Here is a 16,396-nt window from a genome sequence, read left to right on the forward strand (position 1 = left end):
GTATTCGTTAATTCCCACCTTTCGTTCATATAGATATCATGTTAAGTTTTTTTGCAACAAATTCAGCAGCTGATAAGACAAGCTGTCAGTATTTCCTGGGTAGGTAACACTTTATTTTATCTAGTCCAAGAAAAAGAAGCACATGTTGCGCGTATAGATCTCCCAAGAACATATACCACCTGTACTTCAATTTTACACCTAGGATGCAACTGTTCCCTCCCGTAAATATGTTCAAATGCATTCGATAGCTATGTTATAAAAATCATGGTTTCACCGGGTTGCAGCAGTAGCTAACAACCTATCAAGAGACAATCACGCCCAATACTAAGAAATATAATATCCCATTTCTTATTAAAATTTAAAATAGAATTTAAAATATTTCTTTTTAAAAATAGAATTTCTTTTTAAAATAGAATGAATTTTTAACGAAGAACTTAATTGTTGTATATTGCTAGAGTAGTAAATGTTACAAAATCGTTTTGCATATACAGATAAAAATAAGATTTTATCATTATGAAAAGCATAGATATATTTCTATAAAATACTGTAATTTTCTTAAAGTTTAACCAGAAAATCTGATTTTTCAATTGAAACTAGAATAATTCCTAAAGATTTTAAATAAAATAATTTTACTTCGTCTCTCAGTTCAAAGCTATAGGTGTTCCCTGGCACCAAACTTTTGTGGCTTAACTCCTAAAGTAAGCATCTCTATACCGTTGTGCTATGTTTCCATAGAAAAAAAAATCCAAATAAATTTGATTTTACTTTAGTTTCCAACTGAGAATCGCTAAATTTATTATGTAAATTGCAACAATCTAATATCACACAACGAACTATAGCCTACGGTAAGTGGTCATATAAAGGTTCAGTATAGTTAATTATAAATGGAGATTATGTACGTTTCATCGGTATCATGGCTGTAGACATAGCTGTAACCTAGTAAAGAATAAACCATGGTACGTATCAGACTTAGTTAAACTGCCTGATTCTCTGAGGCTCATCTCATACTATTCCAAATATGAAAAAGCCTTAAACTTTTCCCTGTTTGTAAGGTTCTTTGATAAAATGCTTTGCGTCAATCCTATCTTAAAGAATGGACTATAGCCAACGGTAGTAAAAGTATTTAAATAACGTTTAAATAACACTTCGACTATCATCATCAAGTTTTCTTCACACTTCATCCAATTCGGTACAATACCTCGTAAGAAATTCTAGTCCATAGTAAGGAAAATACTAAGTGAACATAGCAAATGAAAATAAATGATCATTATGATATACCTATGAATAGATATACCTATTATCAATATTAATTGGGACGTTGGCATCATGCTGTAGAGATATCTGAAACCTCATAAAGAACAAACCATGGAAAAATAGCAAATACAAGCTTATATAATATAAATGTCTTTTGAGAAGTTACTTTTCTAGGGAACGGTGCCGTGTTTGAATTACTTAGCTCCATGTTTCTCTGTGGTTTGTCTCTTACTACTCCAACTAAGAAAAATTTGTATTGAAGAATGAACTATAGGCCATAGAAAGCTATTATATAGAGGAACAGTATAGTTAATTATAAATGTGGATTTAAGTTTCATTGGTATCATGGCTGAAGAGATCAATGGAAACTATAGTAAAGAACTAACTCTTGCAAGTTTATACTAAATTATGAATAAATCCAACAGCTGATAATGCAAAAGACAAGGAAAAACTATAAAAAATTTTTAAACGATAAGATATTGTATAATCATGTAAACTACAGAACTATTTAGGCTGTCTTAGTTACAATTTTACTTTTTAAATGATCCGAGTTCCAGCAGTGGCTAGCAACCGCAGAACTATTTAGGCTGTCTTAGTTACAATTTTACTTTTTAAATGATCCGGGTTGCAGCAGTGGCTAGCAACCGCAGAACTATCTAGGCTGTCTTAGTTACAATTTTACTTTTTAAATGATCCGGGTTGCAGCAGTGGCTAGCAACCGCAGAACTATCTAGGCTGTCTTAGTTACAATTTTACTTTTTAAATGATCCGGGTTGCAGCAGTGGCTAGCAACCGCAGAACTATCTAGGCTGTCTTAGTTACAATTTTACTTTTTAAATGATCCGGGTTGCAGCGGTGGCTAACAACCCAATAAGAGATAATTATGTTCTATATTAAAAAATACAACAGCCCATAACTCCTTAAAATAGTTTCAATTCGAAACAAAAGTACACTATTCGAACCTCCTCGTCCGAAACCCCTATACAGGAAACTTACAGGTCCTTGGCTTGAATAACGAGAAAAATCCATTGGCTTGACAAACAAAAAAGGTGGCTGCAGGGCTGATGCATTGACGCCATCTGTTTCTCTTCTGTTTTTCTCCACAGCTAGCGCGACACTGGAACTTATTGAGAAATGTTTATGGTCATTCAAAAGTAAGCTAATGTGTTTAAAAACCTTTCGTAAATAACAAAACAAATTAAATAAAATCAATTTAAAAAAAACTAAACTTTTATAGCACCGGAGTAGCAAATGTTATCAAAATCATCTTGCATAAGAAGATCAAAATTGAATTTTTAAGATTATGAAAAGCATGTAGATGTTTTTCATAATGCAATAAATTTTTGAGTTTTATAAAACAAAATCTGATTTGTGAATTTTATAATAGAGATTCCATAGTAACTTACAGTAATCAGAGTTACAGCGGTGGTGGTCACCTAGTAAGAGACGATTACGTCCCATACTAAGAAAGAAAAAAACCCCTAGCATCAATGAAAGCGTCAGATCAAAACATAAAGTATACTATTAAAACCAGTTTGTCTAACACCCCTATAAAGAGAACTTAAGTATTATCCCTTCAACAATTCGTTCAACAGCCCTATCCCTTTTGAACCCGGAGCTACTTTTCTTCAAGATTTATTTCTTCAAAGCATTCTCCTAGAATCTGGCCCATAGTGGCGAGCCCCCGTATAAATAAAAGATCTTAGTACGCCCTCAAAAAATTATCATCCTTCCGGAGCATACAAGTAGGTATCATTGTTTATAGTAAACAATGAAATCTAGCCCAATGTAGAAAGGAAGCTCATGATGATGATGGAAAAACTAATAAGTTGATCATTTGAAAATACCCAAGTTACAAACCAAAGTAAACAAGACTTTTGCGATCGCATGAACTTTTGTTATACGACATCGGTGATATTTTTTTTTCAATGAATGATTTCTTATCAATTCATAGGGCAAATGACGAAAAACAACGACCGTAACAAGAAGAGCTTGCTCATTGTTCCTTACCTTTGCTTATTCTTCTAATATTTTTCACTTGTTAAAACATTTTTATATTTGTGGAAAAATTTTATGAATATCTTGAAAATGTAAGGCTTAGACACAACTTCAACAAACTTTACTTCACTGATATTTTTTCTCAATTCATGGGATTTTTTGATTATAATTTCTTGCTACGTTTGGGAATGATTCCTTTCCTGTTCATCATGAGCTGTACTAGGAATGTCTTTTGAGGAAGCTGCTAAGTCTTTTTAGGTTGGGAAGGTATTTATAACAGAATATTACCCGTATATTTTGTGACTAAAAAGGGCATGGTATCAGTGATAGCATTATATGCCGATCTAAACTTTCCGGGTAACTACCTTCTTTAAAGCTATGACGCTGGAAGACTCTAGAATGATATTTTGAGAAAATAAATTCCAGGAACAGCTGACTATTAAACTAAACAGTCAAAAACTGGATAATGTAAAAGATGGGAGGAGTTATCCAAAGGAAACAGTTTTAGAAGTAGCAGATTGTGTCTTAGGGATTAGTCTTTTTCTTTTTCTTTGCAGCTTCTTTATTCATTATGCTTCTTTATTCAGCTTTATTCTTTATTCATTCATTATTTTATTCATTTATTCTTTATTTATTCCATTCTTTATTCATGCTACAAATGTCTTCGGAGGAAGCTGCTGAATCTTGTTTATGTTGAGAAGGTATTTATACCAGAATGCTAGTTACATATTTTAGACTAAAAAGAGCATGGTATCAGTCATATTAGTTAGTATATGCCACTGTACAACCTTCTGTATCCAGAATTTGTACAGAACATAATATGTACCTGCAAAGAAACTCGACACTAATCTTAGATTATCTGTTGCAGAATGCCATTTTTGTGCAACTGGAGGCCAACAAATACTAATAGCAGAGCTTAAAGATCATGTATCCTCATCAAACTTCTAAACTATGCTTTTCAATTTCAGTTCATTTGTTTTATTTTTTGCGCCGAATTTGTACTTAAGTAGTACTTCAAGTACTACTTAAGCACAACTCTACTAGCACCGTTTCTAGATCAGTCATATCTAGTCGTATAACGGAAATAAAATAAAATCATATAGTAAAGGCATTATGTAGTTTAAAAAAATAATTGAAAACCACGAAAGACAGTAGAGCTCCGCTTCTTTGAACGTTAGTTAATTTTGAACAGTAACAGTGCCACATGTATTCATTTGACGAAAGTCATCCAACAGTCAACCAAAGTAACTAAATTACGGGATTCTAGGTAGTTCTAGGAATTCTTCAGTGAGTGTTTTCTTCTTTTTCCATTTAGCCCCAACTACACTATTCTGGGTCAAGAAACATAGAAAGAAGTGTAGTCTCCCTTGCCCAAGGTTAATGATTTGTTTTTTGGTGGAGACACTGGTACTGAAAATACGCTTTTAGCACTGCTAAGCACTCAAGCCTGAAGTCTCCTAGCAAATTCCTTCGTGGAGACAAAATAGATCCTCCAGTTGAAAAATCTTTCAACAGGAGCTGAAGATTATTTAAGAATTAACGACGCTTCTTGACTACTATGGTCCCTGCGTCGGCCCTGCAGTGCATTCCTGCAGCGTGATTCGATCTCTGGGTCCCGTATTACCAAGCTAAGGTCAAATCCACTGCGCCACCACAGGACTCGGAGCTGAAGATGGCAATACACAGTTGTACTTTCGAAAAACTTGCCGCACATGAGGGTAATCTTTAAGAACGCAAAAGTCCCTCCGTTTGTCTCCTAGAAACTGCAAAGCCTCTATCTTCACTTTTTTAACTGCAGAGTTAGACTGAGACGAATCGCTCTCTTCTTCTCAGAATTCGTAGAAACCATCACCTGAAAAGTGGCTGGACTTGTCGTCATCAGGATCACTTGTTCTCATCCTTTTAGCCTCCTCAACCAACATTGTTGCAGCTGCTTCTTTCCAGCTGTCGGGGAATATTTTGTTCTTGAACATGGGCGTGCTGCATGTTGCGAGGAAGTAGTCTTTGCAGCTTTGAACGGAGCCCCCCAGAAAGCTAAACCGCCGCTCAATACCATCTAGTATTGCGCTACCCAACGGAGCAGTGTACTTCACAGACTGCTTGAGCTTTATCAGTTGTTTCTGAAGGCTTTTGATTGTCGGGTAAATGCTACCAAAGAAACATTTTTCTTTCAGAAAAAATTTTTCAAAGAGTGTTTTGCCAAATCCTGAAATCTTACTAATTTTAAGTCTTGAAATTCTCATAATCTAAAAAATCTTTTTCTGTAAAAAAGGGGTCATCCTATTGAAGCGGTATGTAATTGGAAGAGTACTTGAAAGTACTTAAGAATTTACTGGTACTTGAGGGCTTCAAGTACCTATTTGTTTGACTGAAGAATTAAGTACCCCAGGAAGAACGTACTTAAGTAAAACTCAAGTACGTTGATTTTGTACTTATGTAGCACTTGAAGTACTTCCCAACATCGGTCATAGTGTCATAGTTTTGAGATCTCAAGACACAAGAACAGATTGAAAATTAATGTAAAAAACACGTAAAGATAGAAAAATGTTCCAATCTTCTAAGCAAGTGTATATTATGCTCTACAAACAGCTTAAGTGCTATCGTAATTTTGGTTCAGTAAAGAAATAAGTCTAACACTGTAGGTTCGTTGCAGAGTCACGTGTTTCACAGCAAACTCCTAGTTCTCTCATTTTGCACAATTAAGAAAACTTATCTCAGATTGGGACAAGGTACAATGGAAATGGTTCTCTTTTAAAAAAGGGGGCCACATATTTAAGCCATAAAGTATATGGTCTTCATTCAGCCAATCAAGAGTGATTTATATAGTGTTGTTAAACTTTTAGTTATGTAAAAAATTACATAACTGAAGAATAGAAGAGTCGAAACTACCACGCACGTAAGTAGAAAGCTTCGGGCCTCTGCTTCCCCATCCCCCCCAAAAAAATAAAAAAATAAAACAACAACAGTGTTTTGGTATATTTAAGATTTTTCTTGAACTGTCATCACAGCTCGTCTATTCTTTAATTTTTTCGGATGAATATCCCTTTCGCTCGAGACTAATGCACTTTCCAAGATAATTTCCTGTGCACATGCGTAGATAGTACAATGAGATAATCCGACATTAACCTTCCAGCTCATTACAAGAAAATGGAAACTAATTCATTCGAATAGTTTATTCTAAAACGCTGTGAAATAGCCGAATAAAAACTTATATCCATTGATTAAAACTCAAAAAGTGCAGAGGGAAGTTTTAGGATGTACACCCTGGGTTTTCAGTCTACAGTATACCCAGATCTTACAAATGGCCCAATATTTGCCTTGTTCGAGGGTTTGATACAAATGAATACAACATTACAGATTAATTCTCGTATATTGACTGAGGAAATCAAAGCCTAGACATTACTTCTTATTTTACGTTCTTTTCTTTATTTTACTCTTTAACATATATTTTGCTTTTATTGCTTTTTTTCTAATTTACTTATTTCTTACTTATGTGATATATTTTTCACTATGAAGTAACTACATATTCTGAATTGCTCAAAGTTTACTCTTACAAGTAAATTGCTTTGATTTTCGATTGCCAGTGTAGTGCAAATACACTTTTCGACAGCTCCTAGTTTTCCGAGCAATCACTTAATAAATAATCTATATAATCTTATATTAAAAGAATTATTTGTACAAGGTTAAAAACAAGCGAAATATGTACATTTAAGCACAAAAGTATTGGAGGTTCTTTTTAGTTTTATTTATCCAGCACTTTGTTGTCATAGAAGCTGGATAATAGTTCAATTTCAGAAATGCACAAAAAAAACATGTAAATTTCCTGTTTTTAAAATGTATGCTAGAGTATGTTCTTCAGAAAAAAAAAATGGTAATTAAGATATCTTTCATGGTTTAATAGAAAGTGTATTTAAAATCATACAGATTAATATCAGTGAGATAGGATCATCCGACCCCATTGAAAAAAACAAAACAAAAAACTAAGTTTTAACAAATTGAATTGGTCTTCACATTTTTCTGTTTCATATGTAATTAAATTCTTTGAGACACTAGCCCTCAAAAGCCACGGCTTCAAGTACAATGATCAGGGTACTTAGTCGGAAAATAGTGATAAATAAGATATGAAAATCTAAGTTATTCGCACAGCCAAGGCCATACAACCCCCCACCCCGAAAATTTTGTCTGACTCGTAAAGCTGTAACAAAATGCATATAAACTAATTTTTTAAGCGTTTTATTTTTCTAAAATCTCCGCCCCTAAAAAGAATCCTGGATACACCCTTGCGTGCAACCCAATGTTTTTTCTTTTGTTTTTCAAAATTCTCTTTTTTCTTCCATCAGAGTTTCATGACTATGTTAATTTCTGATCTACACAAGGGGACAAAACTAGAGAGGTTCCGAATTCAATAATACAAAACTTAAAAAGACGCTCAATCTTAGGCATAATAGAAAGGTACTATAGTTTTTAACAGACACAAAAAAGTATTCCCACAAACAATTACGTTTTCAAATAATTCAGCGACTTATCGGTCAAAGCTTTGCACCACTTCTTCACCAGCATAATTTTCGATATGAATCTTATAAACAAATCTTTATGTCTCCATAAAATAAATTAGTTCAAATTAACCATAAGAGATCTGATTGGGTTTTGTCAAAACACCCTAAGGAAAAATGAGGATACAGAGTGAAAATACACAACTGGTGATTATTCAATGTCCAAAAAAGAACTGGGCCGTAGCCGCATAGCAGCATTGAGCTGATGATTTTTGCAATAATCCTGCAAAAATAATTTGCTTTTTTAATTACTTTTCACAATAGACACGAGTATAAATACGCTGAAAACCTAATTGCACCATGGACGTTTTAGTTTCTGTAGTTTTTTTGTGGTTTTGAATAGTAAGTTCAAAGCAGCTTCAATTGAGCTCGATTGGATATTTACACTGTTAAATTATCGTAGAAATTTCCTGTGTTTAAAATGTATGCTAGAGTATGTTCTTCAGAAAAAAATGGTAATTAAGATATCTTTCATGGTTTAAGAGAAAGTGTATTTAAAATCATACAGATGAACATTAGCGAGATAGGATCATCCGACCCCATTAAAAAAAAAAAAAAAAAAAAAAAAAAGTTTTAACAAACTGACTTGGACTTCACATGTTTCTGTTTCATATGTAATCAAATTTCACATTGTTTTGAATAGTAAGTTGAAAGCAGCTTAAATTACTGAGCTCGATTGGATATTTACACTGTTAAATTATCGAAGGAATTTCAAGCAAGGATGTTTTTCATCAAATAAATATGATAAGTTAGAAACAATGGAATGATAATAAAAATATCATCTTTTTTTTTATTTAGACTCCCCTACCCCTGAAAAAATCTGAAATTATTTTTTTATTTATGTTCAAGAGAGTTTAAATTACATAGTTGTTAAATGACACAAGTTTGAATTGACTAATTGTCTTTAATTAAGTATGATATATCTTATAAATTTGTTGCGAGGATATTAGATAAAACAAAATGTGAAACGACCAGAGTTTCTTATCGTCTTAGACCAAAGGCTCTTCAGTTTCAAATACATTCAATCTTTTCTTTTGTTGGGTTTTAACCCCCTCCCCTGACGAAAAGCTGAAGATTGTCTGGAAAATTCATCACCCTAGACATATATTAAATCAAAGCTAATCGACCCAGTGGAAATTATAAATTTTCTTCATAGTGTTCAAGTGAGTTCAAACTGTTTTTTAAAGAACATGGCCACAGTTCCTAGCCTTCTATGTTAAAAGAGCCGGTAGTTTCAAAAAGATTCGAAAATCCCTTCCTTTTTTTATTTTTAAACTCCTTCCCCCAAGACATAAGCAACTTCTTGGGATCCTGTCAAACTTCTTAGTTTAAAACATATTTAAACCGCAGGTGTAAAATACCTAGATGAAAGGAAGGACCTCGCCCTGAATTAATCAGAAGATTCCCCCCCCTCCTCCAAGAGAAATAGGCAAAAAGTGGTGCAAAATAAGAATTTTTCGTATGTTGACCCACCTAAGGGTTGGGAATCCCATACTCAATTTCAATTACTTAAAAAGTGGACATGTCTTCTTTTACGCAATACTCTTTATATAACACAGTTCAAACTGTATACAAACATTTAACTCAGTTCAAATCCTGCTCCTGACTCAATTGCATAGATTACTTTCTCTTTAAGGAGTTTAAAATCTTGAATTTCTGGAAGTTTCAGCAGATTCATGCAAGTGCTGGCTGAAGGTAGACGGATCTCAGGTCCAGTGTTTTGAATACAAAAGGAAGGAGTTAGCTCCTAGAAAAAAAGGCTGATTAATCACTCAAACATAGACTGCTTGTGGCAGGAACAAGGTTTAGAAAGTTGAAAAAGAGAGAGAAAACAGAGAGAAAGAGAGAGCTTCAACAATTCCAATTGTTGTATATTTTTACCCCACCTCCCTCTCCTCGTGACAAACTTATATAAAAGTTCCTGGTGTTTTATTAATAAACAATCTAGGGGCATCAGGATTTTTGTTCTAATTCTTTATTATTCATAGATGCAACAATAACACTATCATCATACTGTCCAGGCGGGAGAATTGCTCGAAGGCAGGGTGAAAACCAGCGTTGCCAGTGCTTTAACATTCCAATTTTGCGATTAAAACTGTATCACAAAAGACTAAATTATACCATCTGAACGGCAGAATAAACATATATATATATATATATATATATATATATATATATATATATATATATATAACCACCTAAGGTTTCGTAGTGGAGCTGCGGCAGTGACGTCCTCAAATTGCGGTTAAAGTGACAGCTCTGCTGTCCTCAGGTCTCGGTCGTACTGTCGTCTCAAGGTATGTTTCGGCCGACCTCTTCTGCGCTTCCCCTCAGGGTGCCACTCGTATACATTTCTTAGAAGTCGGTCCACAGGCATTCGAATGACGTGATCAAGGTAGGTCCATCTCCTTCGCTTCAGGAGATCGGTAATAAAGGGCTGACAAGTTCGTTGACGAACTTTTATATTCGTGACCTTCTCCTGCCACGGTATGTTCATGAGTCTTCAAAGGCGCATAGTCTCAAACGCTTGGACATATTTCAAATATGTCCCAAACGCTGTAGTCTCCATCGCTCTAGCTGTATATTTAGTTTCCAGAACTCGCTAGCGTACAGGAGAATGGATGTAACATTGCTGTTTAGAAGACGTACATTCAAGCGTAGTGAGTATTGGTTTCAGTTTCTTGAAAGTTGAAGTTGCTTTTCCTATTCTCCTTTTTATTTCTTTCTTGATATCACCATCATGTTCAATCAAACTAGTCCAGTCGACTGGGATCTTTTCGCTATTCCTGATAATCACTAGAAGGTTGGTCCATATAGTAATACAGGCTCGAAGGGATACCTTTAGCATTCCTGCTGTGATTCCATCGACTCCTGGTGCAAGCCCATTTTTCAGCTTTTTAGTAGCTATTATTACTTCTCCAGTGCTGGGAGGGTCAGCACTTACGTCAATTTGCAAAAACGGCATGTCAGGTACTATTTCTCGGTCGTCAGGCCGGGGTCTATTCCAGATTTTCTCGAAATGTAACACCTGTCTTTCATCACCTCTCTGGGGGTCAGAGATTAGCTCTCCATTCTCTACTTTTATCAAAGATGACCGGCTTGCAATCTTACCGACAATCTCATTTGTGGAACGAAATACCGTTTTCGAGTCCCCTTTTTAGGCAGCTTCTTCGGCACATTCCGCTTTCTCCTCAATCATTTTTCTCTTGTCTCTTCTTGCAATTCTATTAACAGCTTTATTTTCCTCATTGTATCTGAGCTATAAGAATTCTTTTTGATTAGGGCTAAATGAACTCAGGATAGATGTTTTGGTATCCTTTCGTTTCCTAATGTTTTCCCAGGTGTTTTCAGATATCCACTCTTCTTTCTTTCTTTTCTTGAATCCGATGGGTGTCTCGACCACCTCATGATACCTTTTCTTGATTGAGGCCCAGATAAGTTCCACATATATGACATCGTTAAGTGTGTTTAAGGCTTCAAATCTGTTTTGCAGAGATATGCAGAAACCTCTGCGTGTATCCCGATCCTTCAACTTGTCGGTGTCAAGTTGTTTGGAAAACTTCTTGGCTTTTTGTTTCTGAGCTTTTAGCTTAACTGGCATTTTAGCTACCCCAAGAATGTGATATGAGTTTAAGTTCACTCCTCGAAATTCACGCACATCAAGCATGCTGCTTCTCCAACGTCTTGATATAAGGAAGTGATCGAACCAAGTCCCATCTATTACTATATCGCTACTTAGTGCATAATCCACGAGATGTACACCATTTTCGTTTATAAATAACGACGAAGACCATACTGCCTTTCCATCACAAACACCAAAAACAAGAAGAACAATAGGGAATTTTTTAAGACAGTGGGAAACAAATTAGAATGAATATTTCGGTCCTATGTCCAAGGGCCGTCCTCAGCAATACAAATAAGAAAAAACAACTTACAAGAGGATTTTATCCAGTTTTGGTCTCTGTCCTCCACTGGTTCTGGAACCATTACTAATCCTGAGGTCAAAATAATTACAATGATTTAAAGAATATGAAAATCGCAACTTGAAATCTTGGGACGTTAAAAAATAACTATGATATCGACATTTTGACTCACGAATTCAGAAGAATCGAACTGAATTTATAAGACATTTCAGAAACTCATATCAAAGAGGTAAGAAATATACATGTGATATAGAATTTATTTACTCGGTCAGAAAGGATGGGGTGCATAAATAGGGGATAGGGCTCATGATGAATAAGGAAGCTGCTAAGTCCTGTTTAGGTCGGGAATATATTAGTAATAAAATTCTAATCACCCATTACATGACTAAAAAGTGCAGATATAAGTCATAGTAGTATATGCCCCTGTAAAACTGACTGACATAGACAGTAGTTACTCAAATGAATTGTATTTACCGTTATAAGAACAAATAGACAGGGTCCCAGGTACAAAAATGGTGTTTTTATTAAGAGATGTTAACGCTCATGTCGGTAGTAGGGATAGATGGTATTCTAGCCTAGGTAAATTTGGCGTAGGAAAAGAAAACAGTAATGGCTACGGAGTGATGCAATTTTGTTGGTATAGCAATCTAGTTATAACCAATGCAGTATTTGGTCATAAAAAAGCCCATAAGTTAACATGGTATTCACATAATGGTATGACAGCTAACCTTATTGATTAGGTTATTGTAAACCGAAGACTGGCAGGACCAATACAAGATAATAGGGTATATAGGAGTGATGTTATTGATGTTAAAACTAAAGATGACCATCTAGTAGTGTCTAGGGTTAATTTAAAGCTGAAATTTCGCAAGGGTAACTACCTTCCGAGAAGTTATGACGCTGGTAGAATCAAAGATGAGAATTTGAGAGAATATTTCCAGGAAAAGTTGAATACTCTACTAGAGAGTTTAAAATTTGACAATGTAGAAGACGGATGGAATAATTTTAGGGAAATAATTTGAGGAATTGCTAATGGTGCCTTAGGGATGAAAGTTCGGAACGCAGCTAAGAATATTAGTGAAAATACTTTATGTTTAATAGAGAGAAGAAGGGGTTTGTACAAAAATTTCTGGGTGATAAACCTATGGAAGTAAGAGTAATGTAAAGAAGTGGAAAAAGTATTAAAATACGAGCTAAGGAGGTATGAAGTGGAGGCAACGGATAAAATTATTGAGCATCTGGAAGATGCAGCTCTACGGCATAACAGTAAAATATTATACTGGCATGTTAATAAATTGAGAGACAATAGTCAATCTAGGCATATCCCAGTTAAACATAAGAACAGGGCCTTAGAACAGTTTGAGAATGTGCTAATCCAGGATAGAGTTAAATGGAAAAATATAGAAGAAAATGAAGGAGTTTGTGATACTTTGGATACGACGGAAGATTCGTTTTGTGAGGAAGAATTAGTGACTGTACTAAAAGGAAAAAAAAAGGCCCCAGGTGGTAATAGTACGGTAAATGAGTTTCTTAATTATAGTGGTTATGAGGTTAGAAATAGGTTTCTGAATGTTATAAATATGATTTTTGAAAAAAAGGAAGAACCTAGCGATTTTAGGAAAACCCTAATTAAACCCTGTATAAGGAGGGTGATAAGAGTAAGTATGGTAATTATAGAGGTATTGGCTCAGTTTCTGTAGACAGCAAATTACTTACCATGATGATACTTTTTACGCTTAGAGATGCTGTACACAAAGTTTCAAGAGAAGAACAGTGCAGTTTTAGGAGGGTAGAGGATATAATTTTTTCTCTTAGGTTAAAAATTAAGAAGAGCATGAATCATCAAACACCTTTAGTCCTCAGTTTTATAGCTTATGAGTATGCGTTCGATTCTGTTGACAAAAGGGCGTAAGCGAAGGTCATATCCTGGTATGGTATACCAGACAAATACACTACAGTGATTCGTGCTATGTAAGAGAATAATACCGCTGCGGCTGAGGAAAAAATAATGATATTAGTAGCTGGTTTTGTATTGAAACAGACGTTAACTCAGGTTGTGCTCTATTTCCCTTATATATATTATATGGACTTTGTCTTAAGGAACACAGGAAAGGCAATGGAAGAACACGGAATCAAATGGGGAGGAAAGAGTTTGCTGGACTTAGATTATGCAGATGATTTAAGCATCCTCGATGAAAGTGTGAGCAAAATGACTAATTTTTTAGAGGTTTTGCAAGTTCATGGTGCTAGAATAGGTTGTAGAATTAATGTTAAGAAGATTAAATCGCTAAGGCTGGGAATAAGGAAGATGAAAAGGTGAAGTTGAGGAACGTAACGATCAATCAAGTGGACAACTTCACTTACCTTGGTAGCATTACTAGTAAAAAACGGTGGATGAAGTGAAGATGTTGAAAGTAGAACAACCAAGGCCTAAGCTGTTTTTCACAGTTAAAAAAAGTTTGGAAGAATAGAAAGATAAGTCTGCCAACCAGGATTAGAACATTGGAAACTACAGCGATGACAGTGGTCAAATAAGGTTCTGAAGCATGGGAGCTCTGAAAGACGAAGGAAGATTCGCTCAAGTTTTCCAGAGAAATTGCCTACAGATTGTTTAGGGTACCCGACTGATTCACCGTATTTAAAAAAATAGGCTGTATGAAAAGGGATAGTGGTTCAATCCCCCTTTCTATGGCTATAAAGACAGAAGAATTGAGATGGATAGGGCAGGTTCTGCAGATAAAGGATGACAGATTGTCCTTTTCAGCCAACCGTCTAGGGTTACACAGAATATATACTCCGTTATATATATATATATATATATATATATATATATATATATATATATATATATATATATATATATATATATATATATATACGCAAATATAGGTTATTTTTACCTTGAAACCTAATAAAGGTGGCCTGGAACAGCTAGTAACAAATCGAAGAAGCTTCCTTTTCTGTTCATCACTCATTTCTTCTGCTATTTTCCAAAAATTCTTTATTACTTGGTGAGCTTCATCATATCCTCCTAAAACAAGAGTATTAATGAAAAAAAAAGATATCCCACAATAATATGTTTTCAAAGAGTTAATGGACGCAATTTCAAGCGTGCATTCAAAATCTCAAACTGACAAGACTAATTGATAAAATAACATACGGACGGAAACCAGAGACACAGAGAGAGAGAGAGAGTGAGAGAGAGAGTGAGAGAGAGAGAGAGGAGGGAGAGAGTGAGAGAACCTCCTCCTGTAGAAGTCAGAACATCATAGACCCTATAGTCTTAAATTAAATATGCTTTACAAAGGATATTATTATTATTATTATATTTAACAATAGCAAAATAGGGATTGAATTTAATTTTTCCTGATCAAGTCAGTTACATAAGAAAGAAAATGTACTTTTTTAGAATAAGAATATTTACGATTTACGGTAAGCAGCTCTACCCGTCTCCCCCCCCCCCCTCAGAATCTTAACAAAATGTTATTTGTATTCTACCATTAAAATTTCAGCTCAATCAAGGCCAAAAAGTGCAAATTATCTTTTAGCCTTTCAGCCCCTTCCTCCGTCCCAACTCATGATTCCTGGTCTCCTTAAGGGGGTTAGAACATCAATAACATTACAATCAATGAGATGTTCTTTATGAAAATATAATGATCGTTATATTTAACATTAATAATGATAATAATAGTTAATATAGAATTTGGATTTTCAACTTAAATTTTATGAATTCGTTGTGATTTTTATAAGTGCATCACTCATTACTATTTGAAAGCTTTTGTGTTAAACTAGATCGTACCCAGAAATAAATAAGTATTGTGTTCATTATCCATAGACATACATGCATACAGGGGAGGGGCATCAGAAGACCGCCCCCAAAACCGGTGTGCAATCAGAGCAAAACAAGATATCTTACCTGAATACGTCGTGTGCCTCTTGAGATCTTGAATATCAATTGGTACTTCTGCTCCGGATATCAATACATGTAATTCTTTGTAATTAAACATTCGAAGCCAACTTAATGGTATCACGTCAGCAAGTCCCTTTAAAAGGAATTTTAAAGAAAAGTAACACATACTTTACTTAAACTACTTAAGAACTGAATCAAGACAGAATCTATAATGTATAAAGCACTGTATTTATTCCAAACCTGAATCTTAAAATTACATTAAAAATCAGGTCGAAAAAAACCCGCAATAAAAAAATCTCACACCTGCAAAAAAAAAAAACATGCCGCAGCGTTAACGGGCCTTGACTAGAATTGTGACGACACACTGATTGACACTCCTCCTCTGGAACGCTTAAGTTTTTTCATCTTCCATAACAATACAAAGGTTTTATGCTACTCTTAAGAGGACGCATTACCTAAATATCATTCTAACAGCATTAGCTGACCGTCGTAAAGAAAAAGCTTTAGGACTTCTCTCAGTGGATTAGCCATCACAGAGTGTCAAGAATGTTTGGTTTGAATGCGAAGTTTGGTTAAAAAACAATGAAGTTTTTTCGTCCCTTTTGTCGACAAGCGTGTAATCAAAGCGGGTAGCACTGCGGGGAACTTCTAAAGCGGCAAAACTGTTCAAATAAGAATTCCTTTGAGCTAATTTAGAGTTTTTCTAGCAGGTATGCAGGAATATTTTTAGAGATTGTCCATTCCCCAACTTTGAAAAG

General features: G+C 34.8%; 1 protein-coding gene across 2 annotated transcripts in view; it reads right to left on the reverse strand.

Annotated features, from left to right (window-relative positions):
• Positions 1 to 6,410: 6,410 nt before the first annotated feature.
• LOC136032697 (ubiquitin-protein ligase E3C-like) overlaps positions 6,411 to 16,396 on the reverse strand; it is a 92,030-nt gene continuing 82,044 nt past the window's right edge. Inside the window, exons 16-18 of one of the 2 annotated variants that reach the window (XM_065712998.1) lie at positions 15,645 to 15,771; positions 14,629 to 14,759; positions 6,411 to 9,552 (exon numbers count right to left, since the gene is read on the reverse strand). In XM_065712998.1, the coding sequence (XP_065569070.1) occupies positions 9,385 to 9,552; positions 14,629 to 14,759; positions 15,645 to 15,771 (426 nt within the window). In that variant the 3' untranslated portion in view covers positions 6,411 to 9,384. The remainder of the gene's footprint in view (positions 9,553 to 14,628; positions 14,760 to 15,644; positions 15,772 to 16,396) is intronic. The other variant, XM_065712999.1, reaches the window with a different exon arrangement.

The sequence above is a fragment of the Artemia franciscana genome, chromosome 11, assembly GCF_032884065.1.
Source record: "Artemia franciscana chromosome 11, ASM3288406v1, whole genome shotgun sequence".
Taxonomy (NCBI): Eukaryota; Metazoa; Arthropoda; class Branchiopoda; order Anostraca; family Artemiidae; genus Artemia; species Artemia franciscana.